The sequence below is a fragment of the Podarcis cretensis genome (genome assembly GCF_951804945.1).
Source record: "Podarcis cretensis genome assembly, chromosome: 7".
Taxonomy (NCBI): domain Eukaryota; kingdom Metazoa; phylum Chordata; class Lepidosauria; order Squamata; family Lacertidae; genus Podarcis; species Podarcis cretensis.
The window spans coordinates 35,344,612-35,366,957 of NC_137176.1; the positions used below are offsets into that span (position 1 = coordinate 35,344,612).

Sequence of the window (22,346 nt, forward strand, 5' to 3'; positions counted from 1 at the left end):
AAGAAGTGTGACTAGCCCAAGGTCACCCAGCAGCTGCATGTGCAGGAGCGGAGGCGCGAGCCTGGTTCACCAGATTACGAGTCTACCGCTCTTAACCACTACACCACACTGGCACTCAAAGTGTACAAATGTTCTTCAAAATAACTGAATCCTGATGGTTTCTTAAAATATTCATGCACAGAAATATCTGAACAGCAGTATTAGAAGCTTGCTACATTGCTAGACGCTTCGTATGACCACCTATTCACACAGAGCCCTAGTTCAAACCCATGTTTTGGATTTACTCATACTTACCAGCTCTTGCTGCAATAAGGTGTGTTGGCTTATTGGGGTCATCTTCATTCAATACTAGGTTTTTTGCAATCTTAGCTCCAAGTGCAGTAGCATGATAATGCTCCCGTGTTTTTTCTATGGGATAATTGGTTGGGTATAATCCACTAAATAATATGGTAACATCTGACAACACTTTTCGTTTCAGTTCTGGCACTATTTTTCTTATATCTGGAATTTCGTCTGTTTCTTTTCTCACATATTTATCATACTTTGAGTAATAGTCCGTGTGCACCCGAACAAGAATCTCTTCGAGATATATTAAATGGTCATCACTGTCTGTATCGTCATCTTCCTCTTCCTCCATGCTTTGATCTAAAGATTCTCCCACAGTTATCCCAGATTGCTCACTATTTTGAGATTCTGTCTCTGCCTCTTTCTTGTCCACGCAACCATTTCCTAGGCTACAAAGGCTGTCTTGTTCACTCTCTTCATGTGCTTCCAGATCAAATGCCTTGGGTTGTGGATTGATGCTTGGTGAGGATACAGAGTCAGCAGAATGGTTCAGCTGTCCATCCTTTTCTACATTCGTATCAGTTCCCACCAGAGGCATTGCACTTTCCTCTAGTGCAGGCTGTTTTGATTTTCTCCAGCTTCTCTTTCCTTCATTTTCACTATCTGTAGCAGAAGAGGAGGAGGATTTCCTAGCATCCAACCCACTGTCACTTTCACTATCGCTCGACAATTCAAAGTCCAAATAATTTGTACTCTTGTTTTGAATCTGTTGTTTGCCTACAACTGTCCTATTATCATCGTCTGAAGACACATGAGATTCCTTGGCACTCATCACATCATTAGTAACATCCATTCCATGTTTAGAATCACTTAAGGAGTCTCTAACTTTATCATTGCAATTCAAATTCCAGGATGGAGTCTCACTGCCGACAGAGTTATTGCCATTTACTTCATTTGCAGATTTTTGAATGCCATTGCTTTGTTCGTCTACATTTCCAACATTCTTTGCTTCTTCAGAGTCTCCCGTTGCTGTTGCTGGGTCCGATGCCTCCGTTACTTTTGAAGAATGATTTGCTAAATTAAGAGATATGTATGCATATTAAAATGCATCAGTCTTTGAAGCCAAAATGCTTAGTAACAAATATACAAAAGACCTAATAGCTAAAGACACTTAATCCAATTATGCTTATCTTTATTTAAACCAGAAGCCTGGGGTTGTGGGGGTGGAAATAATAGATGGTTCCACTTACGTTTTTTAGGTCAACAAATAACTAGCTCAAAACCTTACATATGTAGCATGGAGATTCAATTGTTTCAGAGGATGAAAAAAAGGTTGAACATCCTATTACAACATATCACTCAAACACAGCTTGACGTACCAAGTCACAGGGCACAACATGTGTCCCACCTTTGGCACCCTGTGCCTGGGCAACCCTGCCCACCACCACCCTGGAATCCACTCTCACCATGCAAAAGTGAAGCAGGGCTAGCTTGTGTCTGACACACAGGGTGGCAGCAGAAGGGTGTGTGTGTGTGTGTGTGTGTTCTGTCATTGCGTAGTTCCTCTTAACACGGTAATGCATGGAGGAGGATTACAAGCTTACAACAGCACAAGAATGGGGAGATGGGAGATCCCTTTACACAAGCAACAAATAACAAGCCATTACAGTGGTGCCCCGCAAGACGAATGCCTCGCAAGATGAAAAACCCGCTAGACGAAAGGGTTTTCCGTTTTGGAGGTGCTTCGCAAGACGAATTTCCCTATGGGCTTGCTTCGCAAGACGAAAATGTCTTGCGAGTTTTTCCGACTCCCCCCCCCTTCCCCCCTTTTTCTAAGCCGCTAAGCCGCTTATCTGCTAAAAGCCGCTAATAGCGCTAATCCGCTAATGGGCTTGCTTTGCAAGACGAAAAAACCGCTAGATGAAGAGACTCGCGGAACGGATTCTTTTCGTCTTGCGAGGCACCACTGTAATAGAGAAGTAAGGACACTTGTCTTTTCAGACTTGTTGATACTCTGCCTCGGGATTCCAGGCACAAACATCCGCGGCTGCAACTGAGGCCATAAGCTGCAATATTTTTAATTGGGGGGGGGGGGTCTGTAAAGTTTTGAAATTAAGACAACTGCCTTAAAATAGATCTGATACAACATGTCTGGCTTTAAAAGCACATTTACTAAATATAAAAGAGGAAAACAAAGGTAGCAAAAAGGTTAATGTTCTAATTTTAGCACACCCAAATAACTACACACGGATGTGCTATTTTCTACTAAGCTATTTCAACGGAGATTAACTTCCACCAAAGGCACCTTTAGTTTCACTGTCACCATCTGAAAACATGCTTACACTACTTGTTAGTTTTTGTTTAGGCTGAGGAGACTGATTTGGAACTACAGTATTCCTAGTCACATTCATTTTCACTAAAGGAAGGTTCTAACAACAACTAGCCTGTGGGCAATTTATCCCACTTTATCCTCTTCATGGTTGTGCTTGTGACTGAGGGGTAAAACAGACATGACATTTTAAAAGTCTGTGTTTTTTCCCTCCTTTAAAATAGCAGCTATGGGGTAGAGGGATTCATATTTGGACCATAGGGTTGAAGACCTTCCAGGGCTCATTTTTCCCAACAAAAATCTCTCCCTCCCCACAGGTCAGGTGATACTGCAGTCAATGACAGCTTCAGGGACAAAAATGGTTGTTTGGAGTATGCTAATATTCTACGGGAAAACAGCATAGCAAGAGAAAGATCTTAAACCCTGCCCTACCCTAGGAGCTCCTATTTTTTAAAATGGGGGGGGGGGATCCATAAGAGTCATGCTTAATATAATATCTAGTTTGCTCTTCTAAACTATTTTAAACTGCCCAATTTGACTTGTACTGCATCAAATTGTTAAGTTTTATGGAATAAAAGCAATTTTAGTAATGGAACATTTTTCCCATGGAAAAAGATGATACAGTATTGTATCGTCTTCACAGGAGGCAAGCAAGAGGGGCCCTAACTCTGTGTTAAATAATGCTGTGCTCCAATTAAAGGATGAATCTTTGGAGAATGCAACTCGTGATTTTAAATTTGATTTCAACTCCAATTAAAGGATGAATCTTTGGAGAATGCAACTCGTGATTTTAAATTTGATTTCAACTTGAGACAACTTGGTGTATTGAGATTCCCCCAAATGCTGTGTAACAGTGCAACAAATTCTATAGACCCAGCAGATGTGCCTGAGAAGTAGTATAATGCAATGAATGAAGGTGGTCCACCATTCTTGTAAAAGGTAAAGGTAAAGGACCCCTGACAGTTAAGTCCAGTAGCGAACTATTCTGGTAGTCAAACTGAAAAAGAATCTGAATCTGAAATCCTCACTTCTACTGGTTTTGAAAAACTGTTTTAAAATTAGTTGTTTAAAAATACCGTATGTTATCGATACGATACCTTGCAAATGAAGAGGAAACATGAACACACATTAAAATAGTTACCTGTTTTTCTCATTTGAACTTCCCTTGATCCAGGCGGTGCATTAATATCGCCTATGCCCTGAAAGTATACGTATTTCTTCACAGTTATCAAATTAGGTGCATATTTCCAGACATCCTCTCTGTCATCAATAATACAAACCATGGAATCACCACAAGGAAATAAGTTTCTAGAAACAGGAGAAAGATTAAGTGAAATGGACTGATTAGATAACTCTTTAAAATGATTCATATTAAGGCATATCTACTCAATAAAGATATAAAATAAGAAGACATTCTAAATTCACATACTGATTGCAGTCCTTGACATTATCAGTTTGTTTTCTTAAAGCAACTACCATTTCATCTGTATCATCACAATGATTAATATTTATCAGTTTTGCTTAAAACTATCCAGAAGCTGACCAAAGAAAACAAACCATGATATTGAATTGACATAGATACATATAAATATATATACACATACACACGTCCTTCACTTTTAAATGCACAGAAAATAAAAATCAGATCCACCAAGAATGACTTTTTTTAAATAATCAGCTGTTACAAAGATGGGCAGTAGAAAGCATCACCTGTAACTCTGCCACCTGGAAAACAATTCAATCAATCACTGCTTTCAACTAAGCTATATTATGTGATTAACAAAGTAGTGTCAGGTACCACCTAGTGGTATGAGTGAGGCTGTTCTCCTGGACAAAACGATAGAATTGTCTTATATCCCCCCCCCCCCCCAATAGCTTTAACTTTGAATGCCATTAGAATTTTCAAGTTAGGGTGCAGCTGTTTGTGACAGAAATGTTGGATATGCAATGGGAGCACAAAACTGCACTATTTTATTTTTATAAAGGAATAAAAATACTATGATTCAGCTTCTTTGGATGGTAAAGGTAATAGTTTCACACTCAAAGCTTTGATATGTGCAGTATGTGGGACAGCAGTACATATAGAAACAGCATAACATTCAATCATGCTGTATAAGAGATTTAAAATAGACCTATTGCCCATGAAAATCTGTTTCTATCGATTTCTCAGGCAGGTCAGAGATCCTGCTACATTGATGTATCCAATACAGCTCTGTCCAACTAGGACACAAGTCCTACTTAGTTGCATAGTTTTCTTAGGGCCTGTAATAAATCACTGTATTTTTCACTCTATAAGACGCACCAGACCACAAGACGCACCTAGTTTTTGGAGGAGGAAAACAAGAAAAAAAATATTCTGAATCTCAGAAGCCAGAACAGCAAGAGGGATCGCAGCGCAGTGAAAGCAGCAATCCCTCTTGCTGTTCTGGCTTCTGGGATAGCTGCACAGCCTGCATTCGCGCCATAAGGCGAACACACATTTCTCCTTACTTTTTAGGAGGGAAAAAGTGAGTCTTATAGAGCAAAAAATACGGTACTCCCCACTTTCAGCTCTACACAGAGAGACTGAAGGAATCATTGGGTTCATGCGCTTCTGCCCAATCTGCTTGCCAAATCTAGAAGATAATGTCTGTGACCAAAGGTGCTGAGAACCAAAGATGCTGAGTCTATTTGAATGCAGGCTCTCTGTTTTTCTAGATACTGAATATACTAAACAAAAATGGCTTATATCCAGGGCAGGGGAGATTTCTACTGAAATACCTGGGGGATGTTCTGCTGTGGGTGGGTGTGCACAAGTGGAGAGTGTAACACCTGAACAGGCTCCTATTCTGCAGTTCCCAAGGTCAAAATAGATATGATGGCAGCACGCCCAACCCCAGTCATGCCAAATCCCTACAAAAGCAGAAGGGAAGGGGGAGGAAGGGGGAGATTTAAAGCATGGTGTGAATGGTCAGAGCTGAACCCTTCCATCACCCATGGTTTCTCCCTGAAGCAACCTTAAAAACAACAACATATTTTTGTTCTGATTGAACTCCATAACACAAAGTAACCTCCACTGGAACTGAAGTAGCTTTAAAAAAAGAAGTAGTTTGGGGCAGGGAATTCACAGGCAGAAAAAAGATGCACTCCTATAAATAATTCTAACTCTCATTCCTGCCACCTGAAAAATCAGTTCAAATGCAAATAGTTATAGAAAAACAAAAGCAATGGCTATCTATTTTCTTATCAGTTTCTGTTAATGCGGGCAGGATATAATCTCCATTGCTTTACAGTAAAAAAGCATTGAGATGTATATGTTTATGACCAGGAGTGGCAGGTTGGGGAGTTTAAAAAAGTAGTTAGATACTGAAATTATGTTATTTGTTTCCAGCAGTATCCCTCCAAATGCTTCACGAACAATATTCCAATCCCAATACATACCTAAGGTTCCCAGTTTTAGAATATGGATCAATACATTCATCCCTTGACAATATTCGATGGGAAAAAAGCTTCTTTTCGGAGTCCAAGAATGCTTTTAAGGAAAAGAAGTTCAAAATTAATATGTATTTTCCACAAAAATCATCATACTTAGTATGATTTTCTTTGGAATACCACAGGATCGTTTTAGCCAAAAACAGCTTTTAATATGAATTACTGTGCGTAACTAAAATTTATTAATGAGATCCCCAAATACATTCATCTACTACATAAACCATAAATACTACACATAAATCAAGCCATTAAGGCTGCAATCCTATACACCCTTAGAAGCAAGTCTCACTGAATTCAATAAAGATTATTTCAGAGTAGGCATGTATGGTATTGTGCCATAAATAATTGTAATAAATACTTGCTAATATAACTTGCAACATGACTGATAGGGTCACAATAACATGTCTACTCAGAAGAAAGTCCAATGGAAATTCATGGGGTTTTCTCCCAAGCAACTGGGGTTAATAAAATGTGAGTTTTCGTTAGATAGAAAAAAAGATTTTGAAGTTTATATTTGTAGTTTATTTAAGAATAAACATAGCATATTTAGGTCAACATATTGGCCAGTCAAGCATCACATCTTGTTTTGCGATACAACAGTACACCCCATTGTAAAAACTTCATAGCAAGTCTCAGCATTAGTCGATTTCCCCCATTTGTTCAGTGCCATGTCTTGGGTTTGCAGATAGCCAAAGCAGCGGAAAGCATCCTACAATTCTTAAGCAAAATGGGCAAGTTAAGGGAAAATTTAAATAGGAGTTCTTGTAGTTGCAGGTTTTAAGTTATACTTGTAAGATTTGAACATAAATACTTCTGAGCTATCTTGAAATAGTAACAGCTTTGTTTTTTAAAACATGGCTGGATGACAATTGTCCTGAAAAACTGATTTTTAAGGACTATAATCAGGTAAGAATTCTGCATTCGATTTCTTGGCTACTTCCTCATGTTACATAAACCATTTTTAGTTTCATCAGTGGGGGAATCACATTAAAGTAGCCCTGCACTTGTGGTCTACCAGTCACATATTGCAGTTTCATAAGCCTCCTGGTTTAGCTGCTTGCCAGAGATTGCACAAATTAAAGGGTTGTCAAGCATCTGGCACCACAAAATATATGTCAGGGTCGGCTGCATTCACTTTGGTGGGTCACAGGTTGCATTATTTTATATCTGGAGAAGCCCAGTGCAAACTTTGTTTTATAAACTATCACTGTCAAAATTTCTGAGAAAGTTATTTTAAAATTGTGACCCCTATGGTACTGTGCAATATCCATTTCTAGACATGACTGGTGATTCAGGGAGTGATGTGATGCACTTTGAAGGATTTGGATGTTCAGAGGCTATTGACGCAGCACTTTCTAGAATTCCCTATAAAAGGTTTCAGTGACACACTTCCCAATATCACTAGTCACCTATCAAAATTGATACATGTAGGCAAAAACTATTGTGTCTTACAGGAATAACTTAAAACCCACAAATACAAGAAAATTTGAGAGTTAAGGATAGAAGTTCAACCTTAACTCACCCGACTATGCTTAAGAATTTCAGCAAATTCATGTAGGGTCATCCCCTTGCAGTACCTAGGCATAATGAATTGAAAGAATTAGGTAGACAGAACCATCACCAAGTAAACTTAGAAAGATGCATTGGCCTACTAAAGTGAAATAAGCCACTTAATGTAGAAAATAAAAGCGAGGTGTGAATATTTTAAATAAAAATGTTACAACAATATTTCCATAAATGGTCTGTTGTTTTTTCTCCACATTCATTATCTACACAAGTCAATTGCTAACTAGATTGGTCGGTGGGCTAGATCAAAACACAAGCCCCCTCCTACAAGCTCCTCTCAGCTGAGTGAGTTCACTTTGTGTCCTGGAGATAAAGGTAGGACTTTGAACAACAGAAACAGGGAACAAATGATCACTATATCAGCCAGTATATCAGCTGGCCAGTCCTTTATTAATCTATATGTATCAACACATGTAGATTAGGGTTAAGGAGAAAGTGGAAAAAAGAAGGAACAGATGTTTCTTCTTTCAACAGATACCACCATCCTGAAGAGACCAATTAGCAGGAATAAACAGCTTACATAAAAGAATCAGTTGAGGAATAAATAAGGATATACTTTCTTTTTTGGTTTTCACCTGCTATTTAATTATATAAAAATAATACATTATGTGTCAACTGACACTTTCCTAAGAACATATTTCATTTATGGGTGATTTACATTTCCTTGCATGAACAATACCCAGTGGCTCGATTAGCAACGAACTCAAAGTAATGCTTATTTGATGACCTGGTTTGCACAATCAAATCATGACTCAACAAGCCAAAATATGAATGACTCCATGCACTTGCATGCGGCGTCCATCACAGAAGTGGAGAAACAAACCAGGAAGCTGCAATTAGCTATGGCTTCCCATTATGTGGCAGCCAGAAACAATAATTAATGGTTTCCAAACAAGCGAAGATTCCCAACTCATCCTTAAAAGATGTCCTAATATTCTAACTTGGTTGGACTGAATCTAGCATAGTTTCCCAGTATGCATGTAAAGGCAAACTGTGGTTAAGTACGGCTTCAATGCTCATTTGCCCACTCACATGAAAAGAGGACTTTGCGGCTGCATGAGGGTGATGCAGCCTGTGCAAATCCTAGTTTATTAAGCAGAGTTAATAGATTAAATACATTTCTTTCTCAACCCAAGAACTGCATTCCCTTATAGGGAACCTTTATGTGCACCCCATCAGCATCCATTCCCATTATCTTTCATACACATGCTTACACCCATTCTCATCCTTGACTGGCCAGGTTGGCTGGAAAGTGGAATCCAACAATATTTGGAGGGCCACGGGTTTTTCATCCAGGCTCCACTGCACATTAAATGAAGTCTTCATTCAACACAATTTCTCTTTAAATTTACTGCCACCTTGTGTTTGAAGCATGCACACACTATTGTAAACAATGACTGCTATAAAAACACACAGTTGGAGAGTTGCTTTTCTTCTTTCAAGCAGAACCATGACATTTCCTAGATAGATCTGAGGGAAAAAGTGAATCCCTCCACCCAGATTACATACCCCACTCTTTACAGGGCAGTTATATATTATTCATCACTTCTGGCTTCTCATGGTCTCATGTTGAGGGACAACAGTGATTTTCCAAACAGAAGAAAGTTTGCATCTTGGAGCAAAGTCTGCAAACTGACCTCATGGGTACATTATCAGATTAGCCATGTACGTTCCCCATTTTTATTCCTCCTCTTCCTACCTCCCCTAATAGCTTTGTGTAATGCCAGATGCAGAATTCTGGAGAACCTGAAAGCTTCTGCAACAGTTTGGCTTGTCCCAGTGAAGGTACTGCACAATTGCAGATTTTTGGTTTTGTTCTTACAAATGAATGTTGCTTTTTGTGTGCTTTGTAAAACTGAGGGCAATATCCAACAAAGTAGTTCAGTTAATGCATGGACCTCTGGCTGTGCAATGGAACTTCGCCCTGTCTTCTCCCTCAGCAACCTCTATGTTTGTTCTGGGGGTTCCCTCCAAACCTGCAGAACAGATATGGGGAGGGCATGGGGGGGGCATCAGGGAGAGGTGACATTCTATTGAGAAGCCAGAATTTCTTATGCTAACGGAACTACTTCATTGGATACCACCTTGAGTGCTTTAAATAGGCCAAAGTAACAAGAAGTCAATGGTAGAATGCAATAGGATAATAATGCTTTCAGCACCAAAGAACTTTAATTTACTGCCTGTTGGAATACAGTGGAACCTTGGTTTTCGAACGTAATCTATTCCAGAAGACCGTTTGACTTCCGAAACGTTTGAAAACCAAAAACTTAATACAGAAGCCTCAATACAATAGGGGAACTCAAAACGGAAGCCGCGTGGAACGTTCAGCTTCCAAAAAGCATTTGAAAACAGAAGCAGTTACTTCTGGGTTTTCGGCATTCAAAAGCCGAAACGTTCGACTTCTGAGATGCTCGAAAACAGAGGTTCTACTGCCTTCATTCCTCATGTAAATGAAACAATGCACCTAGCCACAATTTAGCTGGATCAAAACTCTAAATAAAAGGGATGATGATCCAATTCTCTCAATCCCATGCTAATCTCTTATCCTGTTGTAGATCAGCAGATATTGTTGTCTGACTGTTACTCTCAGCATGATTTTTTTAAGCCACCTTGAGTGCCGATCAGGGAAAAATGCAGAGTGTAACAACAATACTTTTGAACAAGATTTGAAAAGTAATTTGGGAACAGCACTGCAGCTGCTTGGTAGCTTCTATTCTAAGTACAATAATAATAATAATAATAATAATAATAATAATAATAATATAGAATGTTCTATATTATGGTACGTAGAATAGAACCGTAGAGTTGGAAAGGATCCTGAAAATCATCTAGTCCAACCCCCTGCGATGCAAGAATCTCACCTAGATCATACATGACCGATGGCTATCCAACCTCTGCTTATAAACCTCCAAGGAGTGAGAGTCCATCACCTCTCATGGAATTGCTTACCTGCAATTGTATGTGCATAAAGTCTGCTTCCAAAGGTAAACACATGTAGTTCATACAACTTGGCAATCTTTTCTAGGAACTCTCTGCAATGAGGACGCAACCGAGTATGTAGCATAGGCTCCCCTCGACCTAACTGAAAATGGAATATTCCCTGAAAGGGAGAGATAACACTGGTAAGACATAAGCTATAACTCATAAATAAAACCCATTTTCTGGCATATACAGAATGATTTTCAGCTTATAAAAGAATTTAGTTTTCAACTACTATTAGGTGTACCAAACTTTTAAAAATTAGCAGTTTGTATACACTTACAAATATACATTATGAAGTTCAATAAAAAGAGTAGCTCAGCATTTACATTTGCTTGCCATGGTTTTTATAATATCTCACGAACTACAACTTCTGCCAGGCCAAACCAATGCCCAGTAATCATGAGTTATAGTTCAGCAATATCTGGAGTCACAAGCTAGACCTCCTTATCATAGAATGACTGAAAATAGTCACTATATGATGAAGTAGTATTAGCTATCAATTTAGTTAAGAATATTTGGGAGCTAGCTAGGTAACTTCAGTTTCATTCCCATTTCTCTAGCTAGGATCCAGAAAGCCCACATGGGCAGCAAGTGTCTTTTCCAGCTCTATCAGTTGCTACACTGGAGAGTACACCAGACCTCAGAGCAAATTTCGTAACAGCTGAAGTAGGAGAGGTTCCTGAAAAGTCCCAATCTTTATGCACCTCTAGTTGTGTGGGCAAGTACTTTCACTGAATATTCACTAGATGATTATTTAACTAAGTATCACTCAGAGAAGATCTATTGGAATTAATGGACCTAACTAGTGTTCAATAATTTCATTTAGTCTATTCTGAGGAAATTTAGTTGTCTACCACCTACTGTTCCTTTTCTGGCAAAAAGCAATACAAGCAGATTTCACATGCATTATTTTTACATTATTGATTTTATCTTGTCCCATCCTGAAGGCTGTATTTCTTATTTTCAATGTTTGGACATCAAATTCTAATGGTTGTTTCTTTGTAGTTACTGCAGATTTAGTATGTATGCCAGCATTTTTATTTATTATTGGTTTGTTTTATATTTTCTTTCAGTGCTAGATGCCTTGAATTTCTTCTGGAAGCTAGAATAATAAACAAGGGCTTAGGATCTACTATATATTTTGGAAAGTTTTTATTTGCTATGAATTGGATGCCTCTTAGTTTATGAACTTTATAAAGCATTTCATTCTTGAAATATTGAACAGTTTTAATGTATTTTGGCAAAGAACAATAATCACTAATGTTGCTTTACTCTGTTAGACATCTGTTGGCAGTGCTGTTCTGTTGTATGGATCAATGTCTGGTCCAAATCTACCATTAGCACCAGTTTTCGATTTCTGCGTAGCCTCTCCTGGTCTTCTCTTCCCAACTGTTCAGCTTGCTACAATAAAAACAGAGTATCCCATTAAGTGTATTTGAAGCATAAAATGAGGATTAACTTGAACAGATCTCAGTAAACACAGTGTAATGTACAGTAATTTCAAAGAAGAAAAACAAACAACAGCCAGTCAAAATTCAATTGACTACATAGCTCCTTTCACTCATATTAAAGAACAAATGGAAGTGGAACATCATCTTAGAGTTGCCCTCTAGGCCTCCAAAATCCTAGCAATTTGTGATGGATTATATGGAATTAGCGGAAATGACTGGCAGAATCCGAGATCTGGGAGAAGAGTTGGTGGAAGAAGATTGGAAGAAATTTAAAGACTATCTGCAGAAGTATTACAAAATTAATGAATGTTAAAATGATGTTGGATTGAAAATAAGTGGTATTAGCAACAAAGTTAAAAAGAGTATGCAAATAAGTGAATTGATAATGGGTGAAAATATAGAATTTTGATACGTTAAGATATAGAGTTAAGATAAATAAAAGAGGGTAAGGATTTGCTGATCTGATTTTGTAAATGGGAATACAAAAAGGGAAGGTGTGAGGAGGTCAGGAAAATAAGGATATGAACTTTAAAGTTAGCAAAAGAATAATGGTTGTTTTTCTTTTTTACTTATTTTTTGTGCTTTGTGTATTTTTCTGCTTTGTGTCTTTTTCTTTCTTGCTGTATTTTGTTAAAAACTTTAATAAATATCTATTTAAAAAAACACCAAAATCCTAGCAATTTGTATGTATCAGACTCACTGCATCAACATGTTTAATTAGTGGATTTTGCAGCAAAGGGTTTATTTGAACTTCTGGTATGTGGCAGATGCAGTGTGCATTTTCCCCCTACAAGCAAAAAATAAGGAGTGCTATCCAATGAAGTACTTCTGTTAGTGCAAAGACTCTGATTGCAATAGAACCTCCTTCTCTTCTCATGTGTAATCTAAATTTGTCCTGGAGATTCCTCCACCCCCCCCCCCAGAGCAGAACCCTCCATTTGTGCAAATGGAAATCCTTATGCATGTTGTACAGAGTTCTCGTTATTTCCACTGCTCTTCATGTGCTGTAAAAGCAGCTGGTTTCCTGGGTATAACATTTTACTTGCACCCAAGTGTTTGATGGCCAAAATATACTGTTTGTGGCTACTTTTAAAATAATAGCTGTGAGGGTATGTGACTGATTTTTATTTCAATTTCAACAGTATTTTTAATTATGTTGCTTTATTGCTTTTGTATTTGGCAAAAAGACTGGGATATAAATTTAATAAGTTTGCCATCTAAACTTGTATTGGCAGGCTTTGTGCAAGAAGAATATAGAGTGAAATCCAAGGGAGCAGGCAGTAGTAAGGCAGTAGTTCTCTCTTCAAAACTAAAATTTGATTACAACACATCAGAAAGCTTAGGATTCTATTTTTTTTTTAATTTCATATTTATTAAGATTTTTGAATACAAATGCATAAATAAAAATTACTTATATCATAACATAGTTTCGTCTCTTCTTTGGACTCCCTCTCATCTCCCGCTCCCACTTACATCGTTGCAGAAGATTTTTTCCAAGAGAGGATTCTATCTACTTGAAAGAGTTGCTTTCAACTTCAAATTTAGCTAAGACAAACTAGCTGTATTACATGCGTTCATAATGAAGAAATTCTGCTAATTAAATCTGCTGAACTTTGGGCCCCTGCCAAAAATAAGGGGAAGAGTAGAAGTATACTGTACTTACTTCAGAGCTAACCATCAATTCTGGTACACTATGAACCATTGATACAGTTGCTGTGGATACTGGCATATTCTGTGTTCCATTCTTGCTTCGTAACCTAACAACGTGAAAGATATCAGACAAATTTTATTAATAACAGTTACCAAAAAAACCCACCTCTAACAGGACTGATTTGTGCCGTAAGTTTTAAAGACAACTACACGAACCAGCCTTAAACAGTGTACACAGACAGTAAATTTACATGATGTTTAATTGGCAAGCAGAATATAATTTAAGAACAGGAAAAATGGCACACTTTGGTACAGAGACCAGAGTCACGCTTTTTAAACCAAGTAAAACGTACCCAAGTACATATACACATCTATGTACTTAAATTATTGGCATCCTATGAAGCATATAGAAAAATGGTGAAAAGGATTAGGATTCATTTCTGTTTATTGAGAGAAATGTTAGGCTTTTAGAAAGTCTTAACCATTTACAACAAATACCACATTTCTGTTTTGCAATATAAAATTGTTGGGTTTGTGTATGTTTTGTTTTACTTAAAATTTCAAAAGTGAACTGCATTTGCTCTCAGAAAGAATTAAACTGGAATATAGGAATACAGGGTGGCAGCATCCCAATATCTGAATAAAACTGCTTTCAGTGTAATGTAGGTATTAGAGTGTTGGATGAAGACCTGGGAGACCAGGATTCTAATCCCAACTTAGCAATGAAGTTCGCTTGGGGGACTTTGGGCCAGTCACTGTATCTTAGTCTAACCTACCTCCATAAGGTTGTTGTGAGGATAAAATGGGGAGGGGCAAAGCCATGTGTGCTATCTTGAGCTCCTTGGAGGAAAGGTGGGCTATAAATCAAATAAATAATAATGGTGCATGAGCAGTTGTGCAATACTGATTACGCTTGGCTTCAAAATGTTGTTCTTCATCCACCCTGCTTTATCTGCACATAAGCTGTCATATGACATCAGTGGGCAGCAGTGTATTTTGATAGTTATATCAAGAATATCCTGTTTGGCCTTTGTGAAGACAATGGACACAAAATGGATATTTAAACATGAAGGTTTTTTACAGGCAACAGCCGTAATCTTTATTTCAAACTCCCAAGACACTCCCATCAATTCTATTAATCAGAACTATTTCAAGTTCTTGACTGTATTTCTGGAGACCTGAACAGGGAACAGTTCCTACTACAAAAGAAATATTACTGTTGTGGTTTTCTATGTACAACACTGTCACCCATTTGGTTCTTTATTGTTGCATTCATGCCCAATAGTTCAGCAAGTATGTTTTACATTCCTTTTGAAAGAATGATGCTTTGGTTTATCCATCAATAAACCTGTGCTCATACCTACCAATGTTTTAGTCCGCTGCATACATTTTATGAAGAATGCCATATTTATTATCATCAAACTGATGTTTATTTCTATTTTGTAATATTATGCTGGTGCAAGTTCGCATGCTCCATATTTCCACTTATTTCTGGCACTGCTGGGCATATAATAAACATAAATTGTTCTTTCCAAGTATGAAGAGCATTATTCCAGTGCAATGCAATTGATTTCAGTTTAAATTCCTCAAAGGTGAAAATCCTCAGTTTAATGCAGCACCATCAGTAGAAGTCAAAGTCCATACAACAATACTCACTGTGTCAAATCCTGGCCACACTCTGCACATAAGCCTTTCATAACAACTGGATGGCTGCATCCTTCCAGCCGCACCAGGACACCTCTGGAAAGCAGAGAAAAATCTTACTTAAGGAAAAACTGATTTCATTATATTATATTCCGTATCAGATTAGAAGTAGGGAAATCAGGGTTTACACTGACTGTCACACTGAAAACTAGAGCAGCAGTTGCCAACCTCCATCCTCCCTCCAGACCACCTGAAAATTGCTGGGGTATGTGTGTGCATGGGGGTATCTCGGTAGACCACTCAAAATTGTTCTGCATATTAAAAGCACATATAATGCACATTTTAAGGGACACAGGTGGCGTTGCGGGTTAAACCACAGAGCCTAGGACTTGCCGATCAGAAGGTCGGCGGTTCGAATCCCCGTGACGGGGTGAGCTCCTGTTGCTCAGTCCCTGCTCCTGCCAACCTAGCAGTTCAAAAGCATGTCAAAGTGCAAGTAGATAAATAGGTACCGCTCCGGCGGGAAGGTAAACGGTGTTTCTGTGCGCTGCTCTGGTTCGCCAGAAGTGGCTTAGTCATGCTGGCCACATGACCTGGAAGCTGTACGCCGGCTCCCTCGGCCAATAAAGTGAGATGAGCGCCACAACCCCAGAGTCGGCCATGACTGGACCTAATGGTCAGGGGTCCCTTTACCTTTACCTAATGCACATTTTAATATTAGTATTCTGGCTTTTCTAATGGGATGGATATGCCTGTTTGGTGAATGAAGTCCTATGAAGCTAAATGTAATGTTTGTTAGCCTCTGATCAGGTTAAGTGTTCATTTTGCTACTGCATGTGGAAGTATGGTAGCTGTTAACTTTTTAATACACCATCTGTGTGGTGGTCATGGAGAACCATTGATCCATAGATCACAGTCTGAAAATCTTGGCAACAATTGCTTGGTGGACACAAACATAAAAACTATCCATGATATTTCACAGCTTTCTTATTTTGATTCACACAATACAGAATGTGTTTGCTTAATAGTTTTCTTTAAGCTTATTTCTATTTATTTTTTATAACAGCTGAATTTATTACTGTTCACTTTAGTTATTAAAAAAGCCCTCTTTTAAAGGATTTAACTGATCCAGAAAGCATACATTTTAGAGAGATATTCTATCTGGGCACAATCCATAGCACAAGGACTGTACTGTAGCGCAGTGGTAGAACACCTGCTTTGCATGCAGAAGGTAGGACAAGGTATCTCCAGGTAGGGTTGGAAAAGAACCCTGTCTGAAATCCTGGAGAGCCAATCCCAGTCAGCATACGCAGTACTGAAATAGATGGACCAATGGTCTGACTCAACATAGGGAAGCTTCTGAATGTTCCTAATTCATTGGGGAGTTCTCCTGAACAATGTATATGAAATGAATGGATTGTTTGAAATGAATGCTTGATTAAGATCAGGGAAATGGCTTACGGTTGGGAGAGGGCTCATAGCTATCTGAAGTACTGGTTGACAGGTCATTTTATTTTCACCTCATAGGAATAAAGTTCTTGTCTTGAATGAGTTTTTTTTGTTTTTTGTATTTAAGGAGATAAAAATGTAGACCAAGTACTATTTTAAATGGTTTAACAGCATGGCTCTCTAGAATGGGCTTGTAAAAAGTACAACCTAACGTTTTGAGATGATGTGAAGTTCTGTGCATTTAGTTTCACTAAAGGGCACACACCTCTAGAAAATCCCAAATAGCACATTTTCAATCTGATTTGCCAGTTTTAGAATTCAAATTGGTTTGGTTGCTCAGTGGATGACCTTCACTGTGAAAAGGACTGCGGAGTGTAACTCTGCTAATAATCCTGTGTGCCCTCAAGGTTTCTTGGTACTCTCTCACATTATGTACTTATCTGCCTGTTCAAAATGTGAGATGAAGGCACAGCACCTTGGTGATTCCACTTACTTATAAGGGAGAGCCATTACCACTGGTCCAATCCATTACATATATGCTGTGGGGTGCCACAGGGTTATATCTTGTTGAGACATCTACATGAAACTGTTGCGGAAGAGCATACATGCTCTGGAGTAAAGTGTCATCAGTATGTACAGTCCCATCCAGGTGAAATGGTGGCATTTTAGCCAAGGTGGTGCCTTTCAGCTGTTGTAGGACTCCAACTTGGCTCAATTCTAGGCAGCAAGGTCATCAGGATATCATGCTGACCACTCCTGTTCTAAGCTACTACTTTGACTCAGTAATATGATGGGTGAGGGCTAATAAGGTGAAATACTGTATTTGGCTTGTCCTTGCACTACTTGTTAGGGATGCTTAGGCCTGCTCTCAACTCTTTTGTTTATGGGTGCCTAAGTGATATCTTTGCTTAAAGCACTCTTTACCAACTTAGATTAGTATGCAAATTGTGGCCTTCCAGAACAAATGCAATATTCCCATTGTTATCCATGGGCTTTCTGTAAAAAGCATTATACTCCTGCAACATGGCAATTCAAGTTATTAATAGGCACTCAGCATGCTAAGCATATTTTGCCTGTATTGACAAAATGTTGTATTTAAATTGGCTTCCAGTTTGTTACCAGGTATACTTTCAAAGATTTTGATTTTTAAAGCCCCAAACTGCCTGGAAGTGAGGTATCTGAAGGATTGTATTATCCCATATGAACTCTTTTGTTAATGTCATCTTCTGGGTGTTATCTCCTTTGAATAACTTTTCACTTTATAACACCCTGATTGTGGAATGCTCTTCCCAAGGAGGTTCAGCAGGCATCTCTCGCAATATGTTTTAGAGAGCAATCCTAAGTATGGAAAACCAGTATGATTTATGCAGACCTAAGTTAAGTAGCATAAAGTACATCATTTCCAAACTCCATTCAGGAGCAGCCTGACAGAGGGAAAACAAGCCTTTAAAATAGTTTCCCATCCCCACCATTTGCCTGGAGAACTTATATTTCAGGGGTCACAGTAGTGTAAGTTTCATCAAACTTGGCTCAGTCTGCTTAGCCCTGGTTGAGCAGGGATGTGGGAGTTATTTACACCTGCGAATCTCTGGCTGAGTCAGGCTTGGGGACTTGTGCCTGTATAGCCCAGCTGAGCTGGGAACTGGCTGGCTGACCTCGAGATCTGCCACATCCTAACTTGCTCATCCTGATGGATCTAGGGTTAGGACCGTGCCCTTAGGCATGAAGTAAGAACCATTCAATTCTCAAAAGCCTTGTCTACAGTCATGATAATCATGCTTTGGTTGATGCTTTGAATTGGCTTTACTTTTACACATACACACACTTAAACAAACAGTCAGGATATTCATTACAAACAATAAGTAAGGATACACATTTTAAATAAATAAGACATGGTAGATGCTTTTATCCACTCCAAAACTGAGCTCAAACAAAAACAGGCACTGAATACTGATAAGGCCATTTGCAGAAGGACACCTGCAGGCAGGTAACAGCTAAACTACATGTTCAGAGCAACATAGGATCCTTGCTGCATGGGAAGAAAAAAGGCAAACCCAGAGACATGCACATTCTTGTGTGTATATGTCTAGTACACATAGGAAACGAGACATATCATAAAGGCAAAGGAGAAGATGGGGCAGATTTGATCTACTTGATTTCTGTACTAACCACAGAAGGAAAAAAGCCCCTACTTCCTCAGCCAGCATGAAAACCAAGCAGGCACTTGGAGAAAGGAAAGATCCACCTGTCCTTCCTTCACCTGTATTCTTGATAGTGCATCCACAGTGCAGGTCAATATCACATGTAGTTTCCTATCCCAAGGTACTATGTATCTCAGTATCTAAATGCACATCCCAAACTACATACTGTAACAGCATCTTTTTGCATACATATATCTCTGGAATGAAGTTAGAGAGTGTAGCTACTCTGAAATCTTCTTTAATAGATAGAGTTAAGGTCCATCAACTTCTGGGGTGTGATTCCCCATCCAAAATTTAATGTCTAATTAATTTTACAATAGTGTTTCCTACATTTTTTGTGTTCAGGTACAACATAGGTCAAGAAATCATCACTGCAAATTAGGAATTAAAGAAAAAAGTAACCAAGATGAAAAACTGTTCTGAACTGGATCAGACTTGTGTAATTAGAGTAATCTTGGGTATTAGAATGAGTGTTACATTTGTATAAACAGACATAAATTTAAGTGATAAAGTCCAACATATTTACCGTAATTTTAACATTTCTTCTACATTTTACCAATGCCTGCTTCCTCCACACAGTCTACACTCATGACTGCAGCTCTGACTTATTCAGGTTAATTAAGGTGTCTCTAATCACAGGCTGTTTATCTTGCTGTTACTCACTTTGAACCCTTGGGCTAGGGTGTACTACAAATTTAAACACAAACAACACACTTTACATCAGGTTTACATCCCACCCTTCCTTCAAGGAATTCAGGCCCTTCTACTCTCATAACAATCCTGTGAAGTAGGTTATCCTGAGACGGCAACTGGCACAAAGTCACTCAGTATGCTTTGCAATTTGTACTCAGTTTTTTTCAATCTTTGCCAAATGCTCTAACCATGGCACCACATTGCCTTCCCATAAATATACAGCTCAAGTCACTGTATTTTATGGGATAAATTTGTCCTCCTTTCCTCCTTCTCGCCTTTTATCATCTCTTCTGCTGTCAAAGTTTTACTATAAGGTCCCCAATGGAGAAACATTGAAATACAACAACAACTGGAGAGCTACAGGTTCCCCAGCCCTATATTACAGTAATTAGTTCAATGTCAGGCAGAACATGCACGAAACAGTAAGTACCTAGTCAAGCTCTACTATGATGTCACAACAAATCACCAAATGACATAGAAAGAATTGAGTAAGAAGGGTCTTATGAGAGCTTTGAGGTTTGCTGAGGAGGCCCTTCTTGCGATACTACCATACACTGAAATTTGGGGGCCTATGACTAGCCTAGAAAACCTTCTGGGCAATGGCAAAGGCTATGGAAAACTCTCATCCCTGATATATACTGTCTATCTTTCTCCCTCTTCCTATGGGCCTCCTGAACATTTAAGGTGATGGTCTGTTCAGCAATGTAGTCAGATGGAAGAGTTTCTTTAAACTGGATTGTGTTCTTTGGGGCTTTTAAAAGCTCGTTTTGAATTCCAATTACTTGTTATGCTCTGTGGGCTATAAATAAAAGAAAGCTGTTTCACTCTATTTTTGCCCCTTAGTTTCCAAGGCAAGCTGTCTGTAGCTTGTCTGCACATCTTTGAAAACTTCACTTCAGAAGTGTTAAAGCCATGTGGGAACCTACATTATTGCAACTGGCCTGGCAGACTGCAAAAGCAAGTAAAAAGGGGTTGTGTTTCGCCCTTCGCGAGTCACTCCTCCTACTTCCTCCATGGAGACGCGGAGCAAAGATCGGTTTCCTAAGGCGCTTCAACCGAGACCCAAGGAAGACGGGCGGGCAGCCTGAAGCGCCGGCCGAGCCCACCTGGCTGCGGCGCCTTTTTAAATCTGGGGCCGCATCTGAGCCAGAGGAGGAGCGGGGCCTGGGCTGTCGCAGACGCCGCCGTGGAAGAAGGCGGAGAAGGCACCGGCTGCTCCTCCCGCGCTTTCCCGCCTCTCCTCACCCTGTCCCGGATCTTCGCAGGAGAGCGGATACCGGAGGCGCTTCCCAAGTCCAGACGGAGAAGCCGAGAGGCAGAAGTCACCGGAGGCGGTGCTTTCCCGCGGCCCGGCCCACCGCCCTCCCCAAGCCCCGGCCGGGTGACCCCTCTTACCCGGGCGGGATGACTTGCCCGCGCTGCGCGCACAGCTCCCGCACCACTCCCGGCCGCTCCGCTTTGACCTTTCGCTCGGCTGTCCGCTGCGGGCCGGTCTCTGCGGCCGAGGCTCCAGGCCGGGCCGAGCCCACGATAGGCGCGCAAACCGCCAGCACCGAGCCGATCTTCACGGCCGCCCCGGCCGACACTTTCCATTCCAAGAGCCGCAGCGGCTGCGGGCCGGAGACGCGGATCTCCGTCACTTCGGACGCGGCGGCGGCGTCCCCTCCTGAGGAGGAGGCGGCCGCTCCCGGTTCCTCCATGGCCTCGGCCGCTGGGGTCCCCTCCCAGGCCGGGCCCGACTCGGCTAGGGACAGGTCGCTATGGCGACGGGGGCGCCGCTGCCGGTTAAATGAGGAGAATCGAACGCGAAACGTTGCGATTCCCCCTCCCCCACCCACCAACTACCACCTTTTTTAAAAAAAAAATAACAACAAGAAGTAGTCACGAGCAGCGCCAACTGAGCGCGAGGTCAAGGCTCCGTCGCGCAGGCGCGACAACCTTTTTTTTTCTGGCGCCCGGGCCAGCTTAAAGGGGCCGCCGCGTTAAATCCGGCCCGCCTCTGGAGACAGCGAAGGCAATCGGATAGTATAGTACTGTAGCCTCTCAGCACGCTCTTCCAGCTCCTGGGCGGGGCAAGTTTCAGCCCCGCCTCCCGGTTCCTTCCGGCATCGCGCGCTCCTACCTTACTGGAAACGCAAGCGCGCGTTCGCTTACGCGCCCCTCCGCGTGCGCTACATAACACTGCCCCGTGTTTTTCTGCCCCGTCGAAGGGGATTGTGGGATATAGAGGCCGGCTTGCAAACCTCTTCTAACGCTAACTACAAGTCCCAGCATGCATTTCTCTGGCTGTTTGGGGCATGTGTAGCAAACACGACGGCAGCGGCAGTTGTTTGTTTGTTTGCTTGCTTGCTTGCTTGCTGACCTGGTTTCCTAGTAGTTGTTTAAAGTGGTAGTTGACTACAAGGGACCCTACAGAAATTCAGGAATTTTGTGTGTGTCAGCTAACGAAAAACAAAAAGCATTCCAAATAACAAGTCCATCCTTTATCAAACTTCAGGTGTGGGGATGGAGAATTATGGATTTTAAAGGTTTTAAGAAAATTGCCATGTGCATCCTAACAAGTGTTAAGACGCTAACAGAGATGTTAACAGAGAAAAACGAGCCAACAGAGATGTTAACAGTACT

At 40.3% G+C, this 22,346-nt stretch overlaps 1 protein-coding gene across 1 annotated transcript in view; it reads right to left on the reverse strand.

Moving 5' to 3' along the window:
* The window catches only part of CTDP1 (CTD phosphatase subunit 1), a 47,209-nt gene extending 25,380 nt beyond the window's left edge, over nucleotides 1-21,829 (reverse strand). Inside the window, exons 1-8 of the mRNA XM_079983764.1 lie at nucleotides 21,117-21,829; nucleotides 15,391-15,474; nucleotides 13,748-13,841; nucleotides 11,906-12,034; nucleotides 10,601-10,751; nucleotides 6,035-6,125; nucleotides 3,756-3,922; nucleotides 295-1,359 (exon numbers count right to left, since the gene is read on the reverse strand). Of these exons, the coding sequence (XP_079839890.1) occupies nucleotides 295-1,359; nucleotides 3,756-3,922; nucleotides 6,035-6,125; nucleotides 10,601-10,751; nucleotides 11,906-12,034; nucleotides 13,748-13,841; nucleotides 15,391-15,474; nucleotides 21,117-21,421 (2,086 nt within the window). The 5' untranslated portion in view covers nucleotides 21,422-21,829. The remainder of the gene's footprint in view (nucleotides 1-294; nucleotides 1,360-3,755; nucleotides 3,923-6,034; nucleotides 6,126-10,600; nucleotides 10,752-11,905; nucleotides 12,035-13,747; nucleotides 13,842-15,390; nucleotides 15,475-21,116) is intronic.
* Nucleotides 21,830-22,346: the final 517 nt, after the last annotated feature.